General features: G+C 47.6%; 1 protein-coding gene across 2 annotated transcripts in view; it reads left to right on the forward strand.

The window, feature by feature from the left end:
• Nucleotides 1-845: 845 nt before the first annotated feature.
• Nucleotides 846-20,888, forward strand: part of KIF26A (kinesin family member 26A) — a 100,462-nt gene continuing 80,419 nt past the window's right edge. The window contains exons 1-2 of one of the 2 annotated variants that reach the window (XM_084521843.1): nucleotides 846-1,184; nucleotides 1,372-1,617. In XM_084521843.1, the coding sequence (XP_084377969.1) occupies nucleotides 1,131-1,184; nucleotides 1,372-1,617 (300 nt within the window). In that variant the 5' untranslated portion in view covers nucleotides 846-1,130. Of the gene's footprint in view, nucleotides 1,185-1,371; nucleotides 1,618-5,745; nucleotides 5,847-20,888 lie in introns of those variants that run through there. The other variant, XM_084521844.1, reaches the window with a different exon arrangement.

Consider the following 20,888-nt stretch of genomic DNA (forward strand, 5'->3'; position numbering starts at 1 on the left):
CAAACACCTGCTGGGCAGCGCCAGGAAAGTTTAAGCAGCCGAAGAAGGTGTCCCTAGGCGCGGGGGGACGCACTGATTTTCAGACAAATCCTTGCCCCACTCCGTGCTCAGATCACCGCGGCACCGACCCCTCGGTGAGGGGCAGAAAGCTGGGAGCTGCCCCCGGTGTCCCCCCCGCTTCGACCCGCACCGGGGCCGTGACGGTGGCGCTGCGGGGCCGGCAGGTGGCGCCCTGGTCACGGCGACGGTGGCGGCGGCGACAGGAGCGGGGCTGAGCCCCGCGGAGCTCGGGCACGTCCCGGCCCTGCCCCGCCTGCGCTCCCCGGGGGGCGGCGGGCACCGCGCCGGCACCGGGACCGGGCAGCCTTGGGGAGGGGGGTGGGTGATGGAAAGCGGCGCCTGGTGCCCTCTCTGGGGAGCAAAACTTAAAAAAATGAGATAAAATAAAAATAAAAAGTGCCAGCTACACGAGCCGGGGCGGCAGCCAAGCAGACAATTAGCTGCTAACGTTAATTTCTCCATCTGGCGGGGGCATCCCGAGGAGGGGCTGCGGAGCCGGCACCGGGGGTCCCGGGTGGCTGCCCGCCTGCGGAGGGGGGGGTCCGGGCCCCGCTGCGCCCCCCCAGCTCCTGAGGAACCCGAGGTTTGGGTGTGCAACTTGGGTCGAGCCGCTTTAGGTTTCATAGGGTCACTGCGAAAAGACATCCCCTCTCCTCCCAAAAAAAAAAATAAAACCCAAATCCCAGCCCGCCCCGTGCCGGCCCCGCTCACCCCACCCCACCCACCGCGCCCAGCCCCTCCTCCCCTGCCGGGCGAGCACTTTTGCAGCTTTTTTTCCGACGTGCTCCCGTGCTCCGCGTCCTTCCCCGGGCCGCCGTGGGGAGCTCGCTGCGCCTCCCTCTCCCTCCCCAAAGCCGGCTCCTTGGGCAGCATGGCAGGCAGCATCACCTAGCGCCCTGCGCGGCGGCCCGGTCGGAGGGGGGCAGCGACGAGATCACCCCCGAGATCCCCCCAAAGTCTCCTTTCCCCCCACCTGCCCGCGGCCCCCGAGCCCCACCATGGGCCGGCCGCGCCGCCGGGCTCCGCAGCGCCCGCAGTAGCGGAGCGGGGGCTGCCCCCCAAAGCCCACCATGAGCACGGCCACCGGCAGGAAGGGGCCGGCAGCCGAGAGCCGCGCACCGGGGGTGAGTTGTAGCAGCGCTCCTCCTCTCCTTTCCTTTCCCTTAATTTAACTTTAGGGTGAGTTTTCATCCTTTTTAATATATATATATTTTTTTCTTCTTACTTTCCCCGGAGGGAGGGTGGGAATGGGGTTCCCCCCCACCCCGCCCCATGCGATGCGGGGCTCTCAGCTCTCTCCTCTCTCCGCAGGTGGCGGAGGGGAGCGCGGTGCGGGAGCTCTCCCCGAGGAAGAGGCCGGCGGCCGCCGCCGAGGAGCGCTGCGCCAGCCGCCCGCCGCCCGAGGGCGCGGGGGCCGCCGCCGGCACCGAGCCGCGGCCGCTGGAGCGGGCGGCGGCGGCCGGGGGCTGGTGCCGGAGCTGCCAGGCTCAGCTGGCCGAGCTGCGGAGGCAGGCGGCGAGGCTGGCGGCCGGAGGCTGCCCTCCCAACGCCCCGCCGGTAAGTGAGTGCAGCCCGGGTAAGGGGAGGGAGGCCGGGACTCCCCTTCTCCGGTGTCTTTAGGGAAGCGGAAAGTTGGAGGGGGCGCGGGTTGAGCGGGGATGGAGGGGCTGCCGCAGGCTCAGCACGGGTTTGTGGGCACCGGCTGCAGGCAAATAGCCCCCCGAGGACGGATTTGGGACCCTGAGCTGATGGGTTTGGGGTGGGCTCGGCAGCGCGGGGCCGTCGGGTTTGCGGGATCCCCGCTGCTCTGTCCCGGTGTCACCCCGGGGAGCCGGGGCTGAGGCTTTCCCGTGCCCCGGGGGGGCTCTGGCAGCCCCTGGGGGAAGGTTTGGCAGAGCGGAGCTCCGACACGCAGAGCTGCACGTGTGTGCGCTCGGCCGCGCAGTTCTTTCTTTATCGGAGCTCTTTAGTATCGCTGCTCCTCTCCCTTCAGTAAGCACGTGAAAAGCTTTTAAAAGGAGAGGCAGGTGGAAAAAAACACAGAGCCTTGACACCTGGGGAGATCCTCGGGGTTAGCTGGCGGGGCAGAGAGCAGCAGAAGACGCTGTGGTTCTGGTTCAGGGCACAGAAAGTGTGTGCTGGGTTTTTGATAACATTTGGAAGTAACGCATTGTTTTCCAAACAATGCTTATCGGGATGTTTGCAAGAACGGGGGGGGAGGGTCTGAAGAGGAAGCCAAACCCTATTGACCTTCATTTTCATTCAAAGAGTTCCTGTATGATCTACAGAATTCCCATTGAATCTAAATATAGGTTTGTTTGGGAGTGCATTGTAGAGCAGTGTCCGAACGCGCCACCAGGTTCATATTCTCAGGCCTGATCCAGAGCCCTTTGAAATCAACAGGAGCCTCCTTAGTGACTCGCAGGGTTGGGAGGGAGCACTCTTTTCCACGGTGTGAAAGGTCCCACATCTCACCTCACTGAAGTCAGGACCCCTGGACCTGTTGGTTTCTGGATTGCCAGTGGAAATAAGTTTTGTTTTGTGTCGTACAGTGCCTGCTGCAAGGGGGTGCACACAAAAAGCCCCCTTCCCATCCCTGCAGCGGGCTCTTTGCAGTGATGGGAGCGAGCAGCATCCTGCCCTGAGTGGGTCCCACAGGTGTTAGGGTGAGGAGGGTGGCGAGCAGGGGGCTGATTGTGTGGTCTCCTCCCTGCCAGTCCCAGGGGGCTTCCTCCATAAGCCCTCGATGATGGGTAAATTAATCCCCCTTTTCTGCAGGGTTTTGAGGCACGCTAAGGAAAGTAATGAAATTGTCATCATCACGGTGGCAGAGCCTTGACAGACTTAGTCACGGAGTAACAGATACCTGCAGGTTACTTAGTGAGTAGCACACAGACACTCAAATTTCTTCAAAAATCCATCTTCTGACAAGTGTGAGACCTCTAGCCTTAATTGCAAGCTCGGAAACCCACTAATCCAGGCTGGCGAGCGGCTCCTCAGGAAGGAAGAGGCAGTGACCAGCCCCGCTTACTGCCTTCTGAGTGTGAAGTAGGTTAGCAGGAGATAACAGTCAGTGGTTCGGATACTCAGCTGCTGTGAATTGGCCTTGCAGTGGGAATCTGATGCAATAAGCTGGCAGTTTGAGCACTCTGTAATGTCTGTGCCAGAAAGGCAGCTTGTGTTGTTTTTTTTTTTTTTTTTTTTTTTCTCTTTCTTGTTTAATTATATAACAAGACGCCTGAAACAGCAGCTCCGCTCCGTAACAGCTTCGTGCCCATACAATAAAAGTCCAGAGTTTCTCATAAGCTCTTCTAAAGTACTGTCGAAGGGAGCAGCTCCTGGCTGAGCAAACACCAGAAGGCTGCTGCTTGGAGCACGCTGCTCTCTCAAAGGAGCTGTGTCCTTTGCCATAATAGCGGCGGGGATCTTTCAGCAGAGATTCAGCAAGGTTTCCACACCTGGTTCAAAACCCTTTGGAAAGGTGGGTGGGTGCCTCGGAGATGAAAGAAGGGCTAGTTTCCTGCTGTTGATATCTGTACTGATGAAAGAGAGAAGTTGTATTCTTATGCGTGGGGCAGCCGACAAGGGATTGAATTCACATTAGAATAAAAAGCCAAGATGCTGTTTGCAGTCTGCAGGGATAACAAATCTAATTGCTCGAGAGGGCTATGATTCATCCAGTTTATATGTTGCTGTCCTTTCAATTAGACATATTTAAAATATATAAATAATTTAAAGTTTCGGTGCTCAGATGTTGTGCATTGATTACAGAATACTGTTAGTTGTTTGGGTCTTTTTAAAGTCCTCCAAATCTCTGTTGACAGATGGTATAAAGATATACCTCTTTGCTTATGCTAAAACTCCTCAGCGATTCTCTTAAATGCAAGATTTACTGCACCCTCCACCGTCGATTCCCTTCTTCTCACTGCTGCTGTCTTTACAGTTTGCTGCCACAGTGAGGCCTATGAGCGAATGAAAATGTGATTTTTCACCCAGCAAGGATGAGAAAAACAAAAACAAAACCAACAAAACAAACAACAAGGTTTAATCTTAAATTATTCCAGATTAGCATTGTGGTGCTGCAGTATCAGCATCTGTTTCTGGGTCATATACTGAAATACTGGAGGAGAAAAAAGAAAAAAAGGTGCCTTGGTTTATCCCTAATTAAAAGTTTGGTGTGTGCCTTGCCGGCTGTGTCCCTGGGGAGCTGGTAATGGATCCCCAAGCTCTTCCTCCCAGGGCTCTGGCTGGAGGCGAGGCCAGGTCGATGTGCCTGGATGTTGCTGCTGTTGGCAGCTGTGGGGCCGTGGCTGGGAAATGAGTTGGTGGTCTCTGCCTTGCTCCCAGTTGGCAAGGAGCCTTGTCGCAAAACCACCACAACAATTACCGCTAATTGGCATCATTGTTGGCAGTTTCACAAGAGAGGCTGAGTGACTGAATGAGGATGTAGATTAAATTAGTAATAATAATACTTAGCACCTAAAATCTTCGCAGTACTTCACAAATGCTAATTAATTAATTTGCGCGGTGCCCCCGCTCAGTAAACCCAAACGTGCTGCCGTTTTTGAAGAGGTGTGCACTGGTACGAGGCATACGTCTCCCCGGGGAAGGGGACAGGCAGGGACTGTCCGACGTGGGAGATGTGCTGCTGCATCACTGGAGCTAAACTCCGTGCTCCCTCCTGTGCTGGCATGGCCTTAGGGAGGTGCAGCACCCCAGAAATAGCAGATCCCTTGTGGGTAGGGGACAAAAAGTCTCTTGATACGAGAAATGTGCACGCTAATGCAGCTACATCCACAGAGGGCTTTTCTTCTGGTGGTAGTATTTTGGTTGTAAAAAAGGGGAACAGTTACACCTACTTAAACTGGAATAAGAGCTTAGTAGTGATTTAAAAAAAAACAAAACAAAAACAACAGAGGAGGCCAAGATCACAGGAAGTTTTCTTTGGAGGCGATCAGCAAGGAGTTCACTGTTCCTCTCTGCCTGGGGGTTCAGGCACCTCATTTTGGCTGTCCCCAGCCCGAGCAGCACGTGCTGTACCTGCTGCCAGGGCAGGTGGTGCTAGTGGCAGCAGCAGGGAATGGGGAGGCACATCTATTGCACTGTGACTCCAGTTCGGCCAAGTTGTTCCTGTCTCAGTTTTTGAGAGCTTCTTTTCTTGCCTGTTGCACAGTGTTACATGAGGCACACCACTGAAAGGCACTCCGAGACAAAGGAGTGAGTGCATGCAGTTTACTGCTGGTGGGATGGAGAACATCCTCTGATAACTTAAAAACCCCAAATCCTGTGTTCTTTGCATTCCTAGTTGACCCGGTAAGCCATGGTTGGGTACAAAGACGCATCTTGCAAATCCTGGTTTTGAGAGAGTGTTGGTGACCAGGACAGGCCGTGCCTTTGGCTGCTAACGAGCTGTGAATCATTTGAGGGAGCTAAGCAAGTCCTAGCCCGCCGTGTCCTTGGCAGGGCTCCGTGTTACACCAGCTCGAGACGGAGGAAGCCCTGGCTTTCCTGGAAGAAGGGGAGGAGAGCAGAGGCTTTAGGCACGCTGTTTGCACTGGCGTGTCTCAACTCTGCTCCCACACCTGCTTCTTACCAAAGCGATGGTCTCTTGGTACACCTGTGTGCTGCTGATTGCATCGCCTGAATGGGAAATGAAGAGCAAAGTTTTGGGAACAGCATACGCTTTCCTGTGGGTTTCTCACCTGTGCTAGTGGATGCTTTGCTCAGCTCCTGGCCCTCCCTGTGCCTCTTCACTGATCCCAGGTGTTCCTCTCTGTTGCTTGATGGTAAGAGGCAGCAGGTTCCCCGTCCTTGGGGGATGCACACCCCCTGTTTGACTGGGAGTGAGCTAATATTCCCTGGCCACCTGGCTTCTGCCGAACAATTAGTAGCTGGTTGGTCCTGCACAGCTTTTCTCAGACTAGTTTGTGGCAGTTCTTGGCCCCTACTCTGAGTCTCCCACCTCAAATTCAGATCTTTTGACAGGTTCAAAAGCTGTTGAGGAGGGCTGGCAGCAAGGAGGATGGGGGAAGGACAACGTTGCTGCTCTTACTGCTTTGGAAAAGGAGGCTAAAAGGACAAAGCACAGGACTGTGGTCCTGATGTGCAGGGGCCAGGTGTGCTTTGTTACTCCTACCTTGGCTGCTCTGACAGCAGGGTGTCAGCAGGAATAGGAGTAAGGAGAGCTCCCTGACCTCTGGTACCCGTCTCCTTGCTGTTGTGTGGACTTTTGTGTGCTTCAGAAGCCAGGAGCCTGTGCTGCTCACAGAGGAGCCTGGCAGTGAGTTTTGTGTCTGTGCAAGGACACTGTGAGCTCATGGCTCCCTGAAATAGCAAGGTTTTCAGAGTACCTGGACATTTCTCTGAACGTCTGAGGTGTACATGGAAGATGCCTAAACTTTGAGAAGCAAGCCCTGACTTTTTGTGGAGTTTTTCTTCCTGTGCCCACTACTTTCTGTTGATGTGTCAGCCAAGTCTGTTGAGTGGCAGGATCACCTGGAATCCGAGAGCCCTCTATTACATAAGGGCTGTTTTCCTTTTCATGGGAGGCCTTTCTCTTACTGGTTTGACGTGGAGAAGGGATGCTGAGTGGGAGAATCATGCCTTTTACAGATTCCTCTGTAGAGGAATTGAGTTTTCAGGACTCTTTACAAGCACTAAGTGCACCTTAAACCGTTCTATATTTAACACTTCAAAAATGCATAAGTGGAAAAGTAAGGTCTCAGTTAATAAATATGAAACTACAGGGCATTTTTTTGAGATGCACTTTTAATATTTAATTCTGTGAGAGAGACTCTTGCAGAGACTTGGCTAGTGGAGTGCTTGAGGCTATGAGCTCAGATGTGGATTGCAGGTATGTTTTGCAGCCTAATAAAGGGGTTAGTGACAACGCCGTGTCAAATGTGTTGACATGAGCCCTTTGCTTCCTTCAGCCAGTGCAGCAGTCCCCGTGCTGCATGCTAGGCTGTGGAAACTAATCGTAATGAGTTTACTTTAGACATCTAGGATTTTCAAGCATGCCCTTTTAAAATACAGGTGAGCAGGATTACCTCGCTGTACAGGTGCTGGAGGCGATAGACCTCCTCACTGGGGGATCTGAAGTGGGGGAGCGGGGATTGCGCAATTAGCTCGAGGTACTGCGGTCTCCTGGCTAGCTGGGGGTAATTAGTACTGCTGCGGTCTCTGCAGCTAATGCCTTCAGCACCCTGCCCTATTAGGGGAAAGGGAGGAAACGCTTAAACCATTTCAAAATCCCAGGGGGTGGAAAAGAGCATCTGCTGCTAACATCTGAGGTTACTTTGAACCTGTTGAAATATGTAGTCGCTGCTTTATTGTTTTTGCCAAGAGTTTCCACCTACAGTGATCCCAGCCTCTGACTTTCACGGGGAGGTTGTAGGAGGCAGTAGTCATCTGCCTCCCCCGTGGCCCGCAGCAGCTGATAGTGGCTTCTCCTCTGGGCCTGACAGTGCAGAGTGTTGGAGTGGGACAGCTGAAAACACAAAGAGATTTGTATTTTCCAAGTCTAGGATCACCCACCACGTACATGGTTGCTGCTTGGGAATTCTACCACTGATTCTCCCTCCTTGGAGATTCTCAAAAGCCCTCTGGATGTGGTCCTGTGCAGCCTGCTCTGGGTGCTCTGTTTGAGCAGAGTTTGGACCAGGTGGCCTCCAGAGGTCCCTGCCAACCTTAATCATTCTGTCAGCCTGCAGTAACTGCCCTCTGTGGGTCTGAATCCTTTCTCCCCACTGTGAGGATGCTGATGTGAAGAAGAGCCAGCTAGTCCCTGGGTTTTCAGCTAGCTGATGAGCAAGTTGTGAAAAGTGAGTGGAGATTTTGTTCCACCTGGTGCAGAGGAGGAAAATCTATTTGGAACTGCATGTGTGTCCCGTGGAAGACTTTTCTATGATGATTGTGTTGTCTTTCTCAAAATTGTATTGCCTTCGTGAACTGGGTCTGTTTGGGTATTATTCACATTGAGCATGTAATTTGGGACTATCATATCCTGATTAAAAAAAAAAAAAAAAAAAAAGACTTACTGGAAATTTATGGAATTTGATTAGTCTGAATTTGTCTCCCTGTCTTCTGACTTTATACTTGCAACATTGGAATAACTCTTTTGTACTTAAATTTCTGGTATATCCCTGAATGGAAAGCATCTTCAGGAACACAGGAGTCTTGTCTCTGTTAACTGGCTATGCACGTAATCAGGAACAGGCTGATTTCTTTCATGAGTGCTTACTAATTGTGTATAATATTTCAGATGAGTGCCTAATAGGAGAAAAACTTGGGCCTTAACTTTCATGAGAATCGGGTCTCCCACTGCCTTTGCCATCAGGAGGAATTGTTCAGACACCGGATAGGGATGTAAGTCTTGAATGTAATTCCTAGGTCTGTCACTGCCTTTGTGTATAAATCTGGACAAGGTGGCTTATATACATGAGCTTAACTTCCCATTTGTCCAGCAGAGAAAGAATTTTTCTATCTTTTGTCTGTTTCTCATAAAAACTTTTTTTCGATGTGGACTCTCTTGCTGTTTGCTGGTACAACATTGAGCATCATCGTCTATTGCTCTTAGGGGGGCTGACTGCTCTTGTAATACACATAACAAGAAGGAATAATAATAAATAATAATACAGAGAAATACAGCAAACAGTGGACTTGCAAATGAACTTTCAGGTTGTGTGTAACCAGGGGCAGGGGATTTGAGGTGGGGATCTCTGCAGCAGCAGAAAGAGAAAAGAAAGCCAGGGGCTTCAGATAATCCATGAAGATAGTAACAGGGACTCCTGAAAATTGCCAGTTCTCCAGGGGGGAGCATTGAGGCTGTGGAAGGTGCTGCAGAGGATATCCAGGCGAAGTGGAGCCTGCTTAAGTAGCAGGTATCAGATCAGTGGAATAGAGAGCTATCGATGGTATCTAAAAGGGGCTTATCTGCATACTGCGCTGTGCGTCCCCATGATGAAACTAGAAAGCTGCCTTGGGGAAATGTGGTGTGTCCTTGCAGGAAATCGGGGAACTCTTCAGTGGCTTCAGCATGTCCTGCTGCTGTTTAAGTTTATGCCAAAGTGTGTTACTCATTAGTTTTTCATTAAAAATATTTTATTTTTAAATGGGGGGGGGGGGGGGGGGGAGGAAGAAGGGAAAGCTTTGTAGAGACACCCCAAAGAAAAGCTTCAAGTGATTATTCCAGGTGAAGGGGAGGGGGCAATGCCACTTTGCAGAAGCAATATATTCCTTAGGATAAATTTAAGTAAAAGCAAACTTTTGGTGCATAGTTCTTTGGACCAACTTCTTTGCTTTGAAGCTGAATGAAGGCGTAGTTGACAGATCTTCATTTTCATCTTGGAAAAAAAGTTTATCTGGTATAAATAAGCCTACCTATTTTAGGCAACATTGTTGTATGTTCTTCTTGTCACTAAGAGTCTGACTGTTGGGTTCATTACCCTAATATAGAGTGAATCAGCGAAATCTCAGCACTTGCTCAGAAAGGGAAAAAAAAAAAAAGGTTTAGGTGCACCCAATTATCCTTCTTTCTGAGTCAGGCCTTAAAATCAGTCTTTGATCAGCATTCCTGGAATTTGGCAGGCTGCTCTGAGCTTCTGCTGGGGCTGGGCCAGCATTACCATATGTCAATACCTGTGCAGCATTGATTGAAATGCTGGGCAGCTGTGGGAAAATGATCAATTTTCATTTAGCTCTTAGCAAATCTTCCCCTGCTATTGCTGAGGGATTTTATGCTGCTGGGTGAATAGGATGGGAAGTGTTCTGTACAAAGCTGAAATGTGATACTTCTGGCTAGGCTGGGCATTGACTGGCTTTCAGCATTAACTGCAAAAGTGAAGTATTAGTCCTAGTTCTCACAGCCTTCAAAAGATTATGTTTAAATGTGTTTCCTGTTTTACCACAACACACAACTTGTTACAGCATAGTTTGTGTTGCTGTCAGTGTGTGTAGATTGATCAGTGCTGGTTATACTGTAAATGGGCAGCATTTGGCTTTGTGCTTGGAGTTATTTGGGAAGTTAGGTGTAGTCAGTTTGCATTGTACGCTTTATTGCCGTATGCTGTTCCTATTTCATTGTGTGTGGTAGTGTGTATTTACTCCTTTTGGCATTGTTGCTACCCTCCTGGATCTCAGAGTACAGCAGTTTCCTAGTGTTTCATAACAGTTTCAAAAAGCTTCTGTGTAACTTCATGAAATGAAGGTGTGTTTTTTTTTCAGGGTTTGCCTGCTGCTTTTGCATCTTACATGGCTCCTGAGCAGTTCAGAGGTGGTGGCTGTGCCCATGGTTCATTACACAGCCCTTGGCAGAGCGGTGCCGCTCTGTGTTCAGAGATCAGCCTGCTGGGGTGCCTGAGGTCAGTGGCACCATGGTGGACCTGTGGTATGTGTCCAGTTCCCATGCCAAAAGAGGGCCATGGGGAGTTCTTGTCACCTCCAGACTGCACTCTGGCTCCTGGGACTCTTTGTGATGTGGCAGTCCTAACAGCTGCCTGGAATATGAAGCAAGTAGCTCATATGATCAGGAAATCTGTCCATCCTTTTTTCAATTCCTTTACTGCTTTTGGGTCGTCTGTAGAGGAACTGGTCTCTCTCTCCTGCTCAGTGTGGTGAAAGCATTCAGCTCTTCCCTTGGTAGCACTTGGGTCCTCATTGAGTACTGCTGGATGAAATATGCTGGTGTTGCGACAGACCCCCTCTTTGACACCAAATTGTCTGGAGTGCGTCGTGTAAAAGCAACTGCTTATATCTACTGCCCAGCTGCAGCCAGGCTATAGCAAACAATGGCACAGTTCCCGGGAGGAAAAGTGGCTGGGAGCCAAGCCTTATAAATGTACTTTGTCTGTGGAGTCCTCAGTTGATGCTGGTGTGGAAGCAGCTCCAGAAGCCAAGACCGCTGAGAGGCCTGGGCAACCAGTCACCAGCCCAGACTGGGAGCATCCCACATGGCCTGTTTCAGAAAAGTAAATGATTTTCAGCTGCAATAAATAGTCAGCAGAAGTTGGATGGATCTGGCCTGTGTTCAGGCAGATAAAGCTTGGCTGATGATGCCAGAGCTCTTGACATCTAAATGACTGAAGAAAGTGTAGGGAAATAGTTGAGCGTGCTAATCCATGGCAGCCAGAGCAAGGGGGATTTCGCTTTCCATGTGGAGAGTCTGCTTGGGATGAGTGTGAAGAGCATGTGTATTGGGTTTATGTGGCAAGGTTTTGGTAGTGGAGGGGCTGCAGGGGTGGCCTCTGTGAGCAGAGCCCAGCAGCTGCCCTGTGTCAGATCAGAGCCAGCTCCAAAAGGGACCTGCTGCTAGCCAGAGCTGAGCCAGTGAGCGATGCTGGTTGGGTCTCTGGGAGAGCAGATTGAAGAAGGAAAAAAAAAAAAAAATGCTGTGCAACTGCAGCTAGGAGAGAGGAGTGAGAACCAGCCCTGAAGACCTGCAGATCAGTGCAGCAGGAGGGCTGGAGGTGCTCCAGGCACGCAGCAGCAGTTCCCCTGCAGCCTGTGGAGAGGCCCCTGGTGGAGCAGGCTGTCCCCCTGCAGCCCATGGGTCCCACATGGAGCAGATCTCCACGCTGCAGCCCCCCCATGGGTGGAGGAGCCCCCGGTGGAGCAGGTGGATGTGGCCTGGAGGAGGCTGTGGCCCATGGAGAATCCCTGCAGGAGCAGGTCCCGGGCTGGAGCTGCAGCCTGTGGAGAGGAGCCCACGCAGGAGCAGGGGGTCTGGGGGGAGCTGCTGCCCACCCGTGGGGGACTCGTGCTGGAGCAGTTTGCTCCTGGGTCATGGATCCCGTGGTACAGAGCCGTGTGGGAAGAGCTGCTGCCTGTGGGCAGCCCCTGCAGGCTCAGTTTGGGAAGGACGGCATCCCGTGGGAGGGACCCCACGTGGAGCAGGGGCAGGGAAGGACCACGAAGGATCAGTGGAGACAAAGCATCAGGGGCTGACCTCAGCCCACATGCTCTGTTCCCTTGTGCTGCCTGGGGGAAGGATGTAGAAGAGGGTGGATGGGGGGAAGGTGTTTGTAGATTGCTTTTATTTTCTCACTGCTCTAGTCTGCTAGTGATAGGCAATAAATTACATTAATCTATGCTAAGTCAGTTTTGCATGTGATGAAAACTGGTAGGTGAGCTCCCTGCTCTTATCTCCATCCCTGAGGCCTTTCCATCATATTGCCTCCCCTTTCCATTTGAGGAGTGGGTGTGAGAGAGCAGTTGTGGTGGACTTCAGCTGCCCAGCAGGGTAAAACCACTGCAGCATGCCGACCACTTCCAATGTTGGGCTCTGTGTTAAAGCATCAGATTTATCTTGGTGCTTTGGCCTGGGTTTAGTAAAAGTGAGTGCTGAGTGTTAGGAAAAGGAAGTTTGGCTGACCTGGGTATTATTTAAGAAGTGTTAGCCACGCTTTGATAATGCATTGCTTTTGTACTGAACATGTGTTGTGTAGGGACCTATGTTTTTCCATTGTGAGAACTGATGCTCCAGTAACAGAGAGGAAACCAGGCTGGATCTCTAATATAGTCACCACATAATCCCCAGGTGTATGCCCTAATGCTGGGTGTGTTGTGAGGAAGAGAGGTGTTCCCATACTTGTCTGGCCCAGGCCATCTGGTCCCATGGAAGCAGTCATTAGTGATGAGAAATCAAGCCCTACAATTTGCCCTACAAGATGTGTAAGAACCCTAGTAGGGATCCAAAGTGGCATTTGAAGGATGAGGCAAGGCACAAGGGTGTTTGCCACTGTCACTTCAGGGCAATGCCAGTGCTCCTTTGCTGGTAGGCGGGTAGATGGGAGGGCTGGTTTGTCCCAAATAGCACTTTGAGAAATGTCTTAGCCTTAATAAGAACTATGGGTGTTGGCAGAGCTTTTGTAAGCTATCTTGAAACCTATTCTGTGGGTGAAACACAGGCCAGGGTTTGGCCTGTAACTGTTTTGCCTGTAGCTTGTAATTAAATATAAAGCTAAACCCAGACTCTCCAGTTAACATATTCATATCTTAGTGTAGCTTGTGTAACTGTGAACGCAGAAGTGAGCTGTTCTGCTGTCTTTGGAAGATTTTGATGCAAAGAAAGGGTACATTTGACATTGCCCCAACAAGCTCCATGAGGGTGATTTTGTGTGAATGATTGAGTGGCATGGAAGCTGTGTAAGATATTGTCCATTTGTGGGTTTTGTAAAGAGGAGATACAGTTGAAGTAATTTATAATATGCAGAGTCTCAGTGGTCTGCTGAGAGTGCTTCCTTAAGCAATTACCTGTAAGAATAAAATAAAAAGCATTTATTATTGATACTCACATTCCACATATTAAGAAATATTTCTTCTGATATTGTTAATTTTTTATTTGTAGGCTCCAAAGGAGCGTAGAGTAAGACAAATGTGATCGGGGAAGAAAAATATATGAGTTAATGTATTAAGTTTACATATTTTTCATTTGATGGATTTATGGTTTTTAATTACACCTGCATGTCTTGCATTGGGATCCCTGGGGGCCCTTTCTGAATTTCATGCTTATACTCTTATAAATATGAGATGCTTTAACCTGCCACCTTCTGCATTCTTACTGCTGCTTGACTGACCTCTGGTGAAGTTATTTTCTTTATTCCGGTTTAAAATTTGAGACACCAGAAAACAGCTAAACAATTAGAAAGCATTTATGTGATTTAGGATTTCTCAGCCTGATATGTTGTACCTGTGAATCCCAGGCTGTGAATGGGTTTCTCTGCTGCTTTTTTGCACAGCAGGGTGGACTTCGTGCTCAGCATTTGCAAGTCTGTTCAGCAGTAGCAGCACCCCAGCCTCAGCTTATGCATTTACTGGCTCCCTCAGGGCTGTTTGGCAGTGGAAAGTCATGTCTTTGCTAACAACCCTTTGTGAAGCCGTGGCTAGATCTAGGGAAGAGTGTCTTCAGAAATACATGTACGTAGTCCTGACTCAGGCTGTATGTCTCTTTACTTCTGTCTTCAGTTACCTACAGCACTGGATTCTCATTCAACAACAGTTTGCATCGTGGTTCATTTCTTGGAAGTGGAATTGGAAACCTGTGTTAACAGGTGGAAAATGAAGCCTGTTGGCACTGTGTGGTTTCAGTTGATTGACACCAGTAAAACAGCATTGGATCAACGTGTTTATTTCAAATTAGTTTCTCTACATCCTCTTTAGCAGCACATCTTCTTCATTTTTCTGTTCAGGGGGAATATGATTAGCTGTGTTGGGGACAGACAGTAATGACTGGATGTAGTTTATCCACATCTAATGGCAGTTCATCTAAGAGGCAAACAACTCAGACTGATAATACACAAACTTTCTAAAAGATGTTTGCCTTTGGACTGATGCTGAGCGTGAATATTCAGCCCAACCAGTGGCATTTGAAAGCAGTTGAAGTAAGAGGGGGTATCTAGAGGTGTTGCTTTTAGGAAGGCAGTGAAAGGACACCTGAAGAACAGAGTTGATGCTGCACCAGCGTTATAGTATCTGAGCCCCTTTTCTCAGATTTATGTTCTGTATGCTTTTATTATTCTGGTCATGACTGCTCCTAAAGAGCAAAACAGCTCTGATTTCTGCTCAAAAGAATTTAGTTGGGTTGTGGCATCCTATTGCCAAGTCTTTTGATGACATGGAAGATGTGTTATGTGCAGGGCTGGCTTTTCAGACCCACCTCAAGTTCTTCACTGGGCTTTTTATTACTGTAGGAAGGCTTGATGCTTGTAGGATTGGGTGCAATGAAAAGTAGACAGGTAAAGAACTGCAATGCAGAATAGAGGTAAACGCTTGACCCTGGGAAATGAACACAAGTGAGAATACAAAAGCATTATTCTGATGATGCTTTGGAAAATCTTCTATTTTTCTGTATTTTCTTGTAGTTTTTATTTCAGTTCTTTTTGCTGGCCCAGGTTTGGTCTGATTTTCTTTCCTTTTGTCACTGGAACAGCAGCCCTGTTTGCTGGTGTTGGGAAGTAGTCCAGGGCATCTCCTCTGCTTTCTGAAGGCTGTAGTCCAGCTTTCTGTGGAGGCAGAGAAAGGTCTGGTGCAGAAGCTCACCTCATTTAAGCATAAGGCTACAGAAGCAGCTTATCCACATCTAAAGGAGTGAGCTGAAAAACGTCTGTGATTGTTCAACAAGAAAAAAATGTAGATCTACTGAGTGAAAAATCTGCTTCTTTCTATGCCTTGACAAGATTCTTTAAGTCTGTGGAAGAGCAAAGAGTTAAGATAATCCTGATCTTACAGAGGAGTTAACCCAGAGTCTTGTATCTCAGCTGAGTACAATGCAGGAGTGTCATCACTGTGAGATTAGAATAAGCTTCATTATCTTCAAAGACTGTTTACTTAATGGTTTGGAAGCTCTGTTTGTAGGTAGAGGTAGGAAATGTCCTCAGGCAGGCAGGAGCTGATAGCGTTAAATAGAGCAGCAATGTTTCTCCTTGCATCTTTACATCATGTGTGTGCTTCTCGCAGCCTGCTGGCTGCCCCTGCTCTTGTGTACACCATCAGTGTGGAGGTCTTTAAGAGACTGCCAAGGTAATTTTGGATGCTCAGCACTGAGCCCAAGCTGTCTCTTTGTAGCTTTTGGATTATTTATTCTATGTCCTAGCACCTGAGGCCTTCATAGGTTAATTATGTGGTCAGTCTTTAGCCTCTGGTTTGTGTTTTTTTTTTTTGTTTTTTTTTTAAATTTTTTTTTTTTTTCTTCTGTCATCTGCCTGTTATTTTCTTCCAAATTTCTGTGAATCTTCAGGGGAGATGTGCTTGCAGGGCATACACCTGAGTGCCCATTGCATGTTTATCTGGGGAACAATGGGTAATAAAGGAGAAGGGAGCTGGGTATGCTGCTTTTTGGTGTTGGGCTACCAGTGGTGAGTCTTGTGGTGTGATGGATGTGGGACATGTGTCACCATGTGTCACTGGCTCTGCTGGGAGTCCCATTCTGTCATGGGAAGGAGTTGTGGAGATAAACATCCCTTCTGAAACCCTAAAGTGGTAACCACCTGAGGAATCAACTTCTGCAAATCCTGGGACAATACCACTTGTATTTTTCTTACAAATATACATCAATACCTTTTCCTTAAAACGTTGGTTAGAGATCTTTTAAAATCTCTGAGTAGAGCAGTGCTACCTAGCTTTGGATATTCCAGCCATCGCTTGTAGTCATGTAGAAGAAGATATGAAGTTGTTTTGAGCCTTTGGAGGCTCCTTGTGCAGGACTTGGATCTTTTCTGTTGTCCCATCCGCAGAGTGCCTTTTGATGGCAGTGAAGTCACTTCTAATCTCTAGTACAATTTGTGCAGCCTGCTTTGTAAAAGCTGCAATAAATTTAATTTGGAATCTATTGGGATATGTAAACGTGTCCCACATGCAAGTGTTTAGCTCTTCCATTTTTCTCATGAGAACATTACTGTAAAAGTGGTTTTAAAAGCAAATTTGTGCCTCCTTGGCACTTTTTTTTTTTTTTTTTTAAAAGACAAAGCAGAGATGCAGTGTTTTAGGCAGATATATTTTTGTTCCCAGCTGTTTTGAATGCTCATTTGATGTTAAGTCTTTGTTCAATCCAGTCCTATGTCATTAATGACTCTGGAGTAAGTAGGTATGCAGAGCCGGAGGAAATCCTGTTTCATATGTTCCTATTCTAGGAGACCCTCAGAAAGACTAACAATAATGCTGCTTGGTGAGGTAATGGGTAAACATAGTAAGAAATAAAAACGTGCTTACTCCTTACTGAAGCAGAAAAATAGCTTATAAAGCATAATGTTGACTTTGATACGTGTAGATAATCTGACCTGCTTCAGTCTGTGGATTAAGACATGAGCTACAGCCGTCAAAACAGGAGAACCTGTCCCTCTGGTTGTAAAGGAGTTGTCAGCAAATGTAAATGAGAATTAAAAAGAGGTGGGAGCCCAGTCATAACCCAGCGAAGTCATTTTAAAGGCTCGTTTTGACTTCAGTGGTCAGTTAATTCCTGTCTGAGGTGGAGGGGCATGTTGCGCAGCTCAGCACTGCGTGTTATCACAAGTCTGATTTCGGTTGCAGTGACAGGGTGGGTGGTGCACAGAGAAGCTCTCGTGAAACATCAGGTTTTTACCTCTTCATGTGCCTTTTGAGACACTGGGGGAAACTGAAAATGTGGACTTCTCCTTCCCTTTGTTGAGGGAAGTTTAGTAGGAGAGAAGTATTTGTTTTCAAGAAGTGTTTTCATAGGAGGGCAAATTTCTTCATCAGGTTCTTCAGGAAGTCAAAGCTGGATTTAGAGCTTTTGATCCTGGTCAGTATGTAGAAAAACAGGATGAGATTTTGGTAGAAGTTTTGGGAAACAGACTTTTATTTTTTATTTTTAGAAGAAAACATAAAACTGCATGATTTTTCTTGAGCCAGATTCTGTAGCAGCTTGTGTGAGCACAGTGGAACATCCTAACTCCAGCCTACTGTCACTGTCTGTGCTATGGACTTCCCTAGGGGCTAGGGCAAGTCAACTAGCAGTACAGACTTAGATGTATTTACCTATTTCACATATGCATCACTTACATTTAGGCAACGCACTAATATGCATACCAGACCTGTGTAGTTGGTATTCCTTACATTGCATCATTTTTTTAATGTGTGTTACTCTGGTGCATACACTCAACTATAGTGCCAATCTCACTGTACCTTCATATTTTTGACCGTGAAACAGCAGTGATGCCTTTACTTTGAGGAAGTAGGCAAAGTCGTACTTGTGGCACACCTTAAGATCACTTAGAGGTTATTAGCTTATTTAAATATTGGAGATTTATCTTGTTTTGCTTTATTTGATTTCTTAAATGTCAGCTGCTATGAATTTAGGATTTGCCTCTCTTGCTTGGGGAATGTCAGCTGAAGAGAAGGCAGTGGATGTGCTAAAAGCCTTGCTCCCCGAAGAATTTGGTTTGCAGTGTTTTTAGCTGGGGAGAAAGCTCAGTGACAGCTGCCCTTGGCTTTTCCTTTTCTTTTTCCCCTAAAAGTTGCCATCTTACACTGTTTAATGTTGAAAACACTGCAACACGTTTACCTGTGCAATGCCTTCCAGGCGGTGAGAGAGAACTGAGGAATGAGAACAAGCCTGAGTGTGCAGTTGGCTGGCTCTTGGCTGACCTAAGCTGATGGCTCTGTGTGCAATCCTGATCTCTGCCTGCTTGAAAGAGCTCCTGATGCAACTGCCTGTGTGATTCCTTTTGACTCATGGGCATGTGCCTTCCCACCTCATTGGTGGGTGCAGCTACTTTCAGTGCTTTTAGCTCTCCTACTGTGCTTCTGGAAAGGATGACCCGACCAGGAAGCCTTGTCCTAAGTACAGAGAACTCCTCCCTGATGCTGGGAGGGAGCTGGACTGCCTGCTTATATCGTCCATAGAGGAGCAGGCAGTCATGACTCCCTGATGTGAACGGTGGTTCTCGGTGAAGTATTTAGGCTAAGGGGGTGAAGGAATGAATATGCATTGGGTGCCACAAGCCTGCAACTGACTGGTGGAAAGTGCATAGGAAAAACTGCTTTGTAATTCATACTTGCAGCCTCTCCCTCCCTTGGGAGCCCGATAACTGCATTAGTGGCTCCAAGATGCAGAAGGGAGGGAAACTGTCCATGAACAGCTGCTTTCCAGAAACGCTTGAGATCAGAGTCTAATGAGCGTGTATCACCTCTAGTGTATCTTGCTTGTTTCAGGTTATGTTGTGATGGCAGTCCTGATCATTATCTCATATTAATTTTCTAGAGCATGATGTATGTGGATACACCTACTGCACTCAGATTTCACTGTGAGATTAGAGACATGTTTAGGAAATTAGTAATGAGAGAAAAACGTGTAATTAAAAATGGTATCAGTTTGGAAGCTCATCCATCTTCAGCCAGCTTTCTGGAAGAGAAAGGAGTCTTACACAATGCTTAGTGGTGGGAAAACGCATTTGGCTCTCTACATTTTAAACAGGAAGGAACTATTTAAATGACAGACTTACAATAGTAATCAGGGCATTTACTTGGGAACATTGGGTTGCGTATTGTAGCTGTGGGATGCTGAGGTAACTCAAACTGTATAAAGTTTAGAAGGATCTCATTATATTTGTTTTAATGATGCCTTCAGACAATTATTTTGATTTATTTGGGCCCTTTATAAAGTAATTGGGTCCTTGGACTGAAAACAACTTTTGTATTTTGAGATAGCCACTATTTAACATATGTAAATCTGACTATAGTGTTACGAGGTTGCACAGTTAACAATTTATTTGTTTCCTGAGATGTGCAATTTTATATGAAATGTCTTAAATTCAGTATGCAACAGAATTTTAGCACTTCATCCCCAATGACCATTATAAAATTGCCATATGCCTAAAAATGTGCTCAGCACAACTGTGATTCTTCTGACTCTGAATTTTCTCTCATTTTATGAAGGGATCCTTAGATCAGAATAAAATTACTCTTTTTCAGCAGTAGGATAAACACCATTTGGTTATATATAGTTCATTATAAAATACCACTTATACAGATTTCAAACAGTACACATAGTTTGTTTGCGTTCTTTATGCCATTTTCATGAGCAGTTAACAGTAATGTTGTCTTTTTTTTGGTCGTGATACGTTCATAAACTTTGTTATCTTTCTCTTTGGTCCAACTTAGAAACACCCAAAAAACTGAAGCAGATGTCAGAGCAATAACCAGGTGTACATTGTAGTACTTAGCAAAGTTGTAATTGCTGCAGGGATGTTTCCTAGTTAATGGATCTGTTTATTAAGCGGTTCTATCTGTTGTGTCTTGCTCAGGAACTTACCTTATATATGGTATTTTGGGGCTGAATCTGGGTATGTTATCTAGCAACAACCTCAGAATAACCTTGCTGAGGGAAGTACTTCAATTGCATTTTATGAAGTATAGTCTACAAAACTGCTGAATGGCTTGGCGTGCAGAGCTCTGTGTAACTTGTGAGTTTTGGTAAACTCATTAAATTTTCTAGAGTTACAAGTTTGAAACAAGGGGGTCTAGACCCAGCTGGGCCTCTGAATGTGACCAATATGTAAATATTTATCCTTGTTGACTCTGTAAGCACTCTGTTGTAACACCAGGCAGGGAGGGGGGGTAGTTGGTGACAGGCAGGACGGCTCTGTCTTCAGCTCCAGAGCAAGAGCAGAGCATTTTGGGGTGGCTCTTGGGTGGCTGACTGTTAGAGACGATGGCTGCTGTTAGCTTGGGAGCACAGCGGGCAAGAAAGGTGTGGCCAAAACAGCTTGCAGAAGACAAGCAGTTCTCAGTGGTGCTTGGGGTGGGAAGCTGTTAAGTTGGTGGCCAAGGGACCTTGTGTCTGGGAGCTGGAGGTCAGCAGCAGTGATGGAGAGTGGTGGCAGCTCCCCAGCGTTCCCTGTAACATTCACCCATGGAGGACTGGCCTTCCTGGAGGGGTGTGAGAGGCAGCGTGGTCTTTTGGATACTCCTGTGGAGACTGTGCTGTTGTGGATGGAATGGGGAAATGTGGATGTAGTCCAAGGTTGTTCACAGCTGCCCTGTGCTTTAAGCCCAGAAGCAACTACATGGTATGAAGAGGGGACCCTTGGTCATGTTCTTATGCAGTACTGCAGGTTTGGACCCAGGCCAGGCCCTGGAGCCAGGACTGGGTCTTTTATGAGCAATATTATGTATTGATGGAATAAAGAGAGAAAATCTTTTCCTAGTAATTAAATAATTGCTTCCCTGATGAAAGGACCCAACATCTGGCTCTTGTGCTCCATGTACTTTGTCATGTAGATGTAACTGTTTGCTTTGTTCCTGGCAGTAACGTTAGGTTATTAATGTATGAAGCTGTTTCCAGGTCAGTGGAAAACTGCATATAAATCCTGATT

Source organism: Aythya ferina, assembly GCF_964211825.1.
Source record: "Aythya ferina genome assembly, chromosome: 5".
NCBI lineage: Eukaryota > Metazoa > Chordata > Aves > Anseriformes > Anatidae > Aythya > Aythya ferina.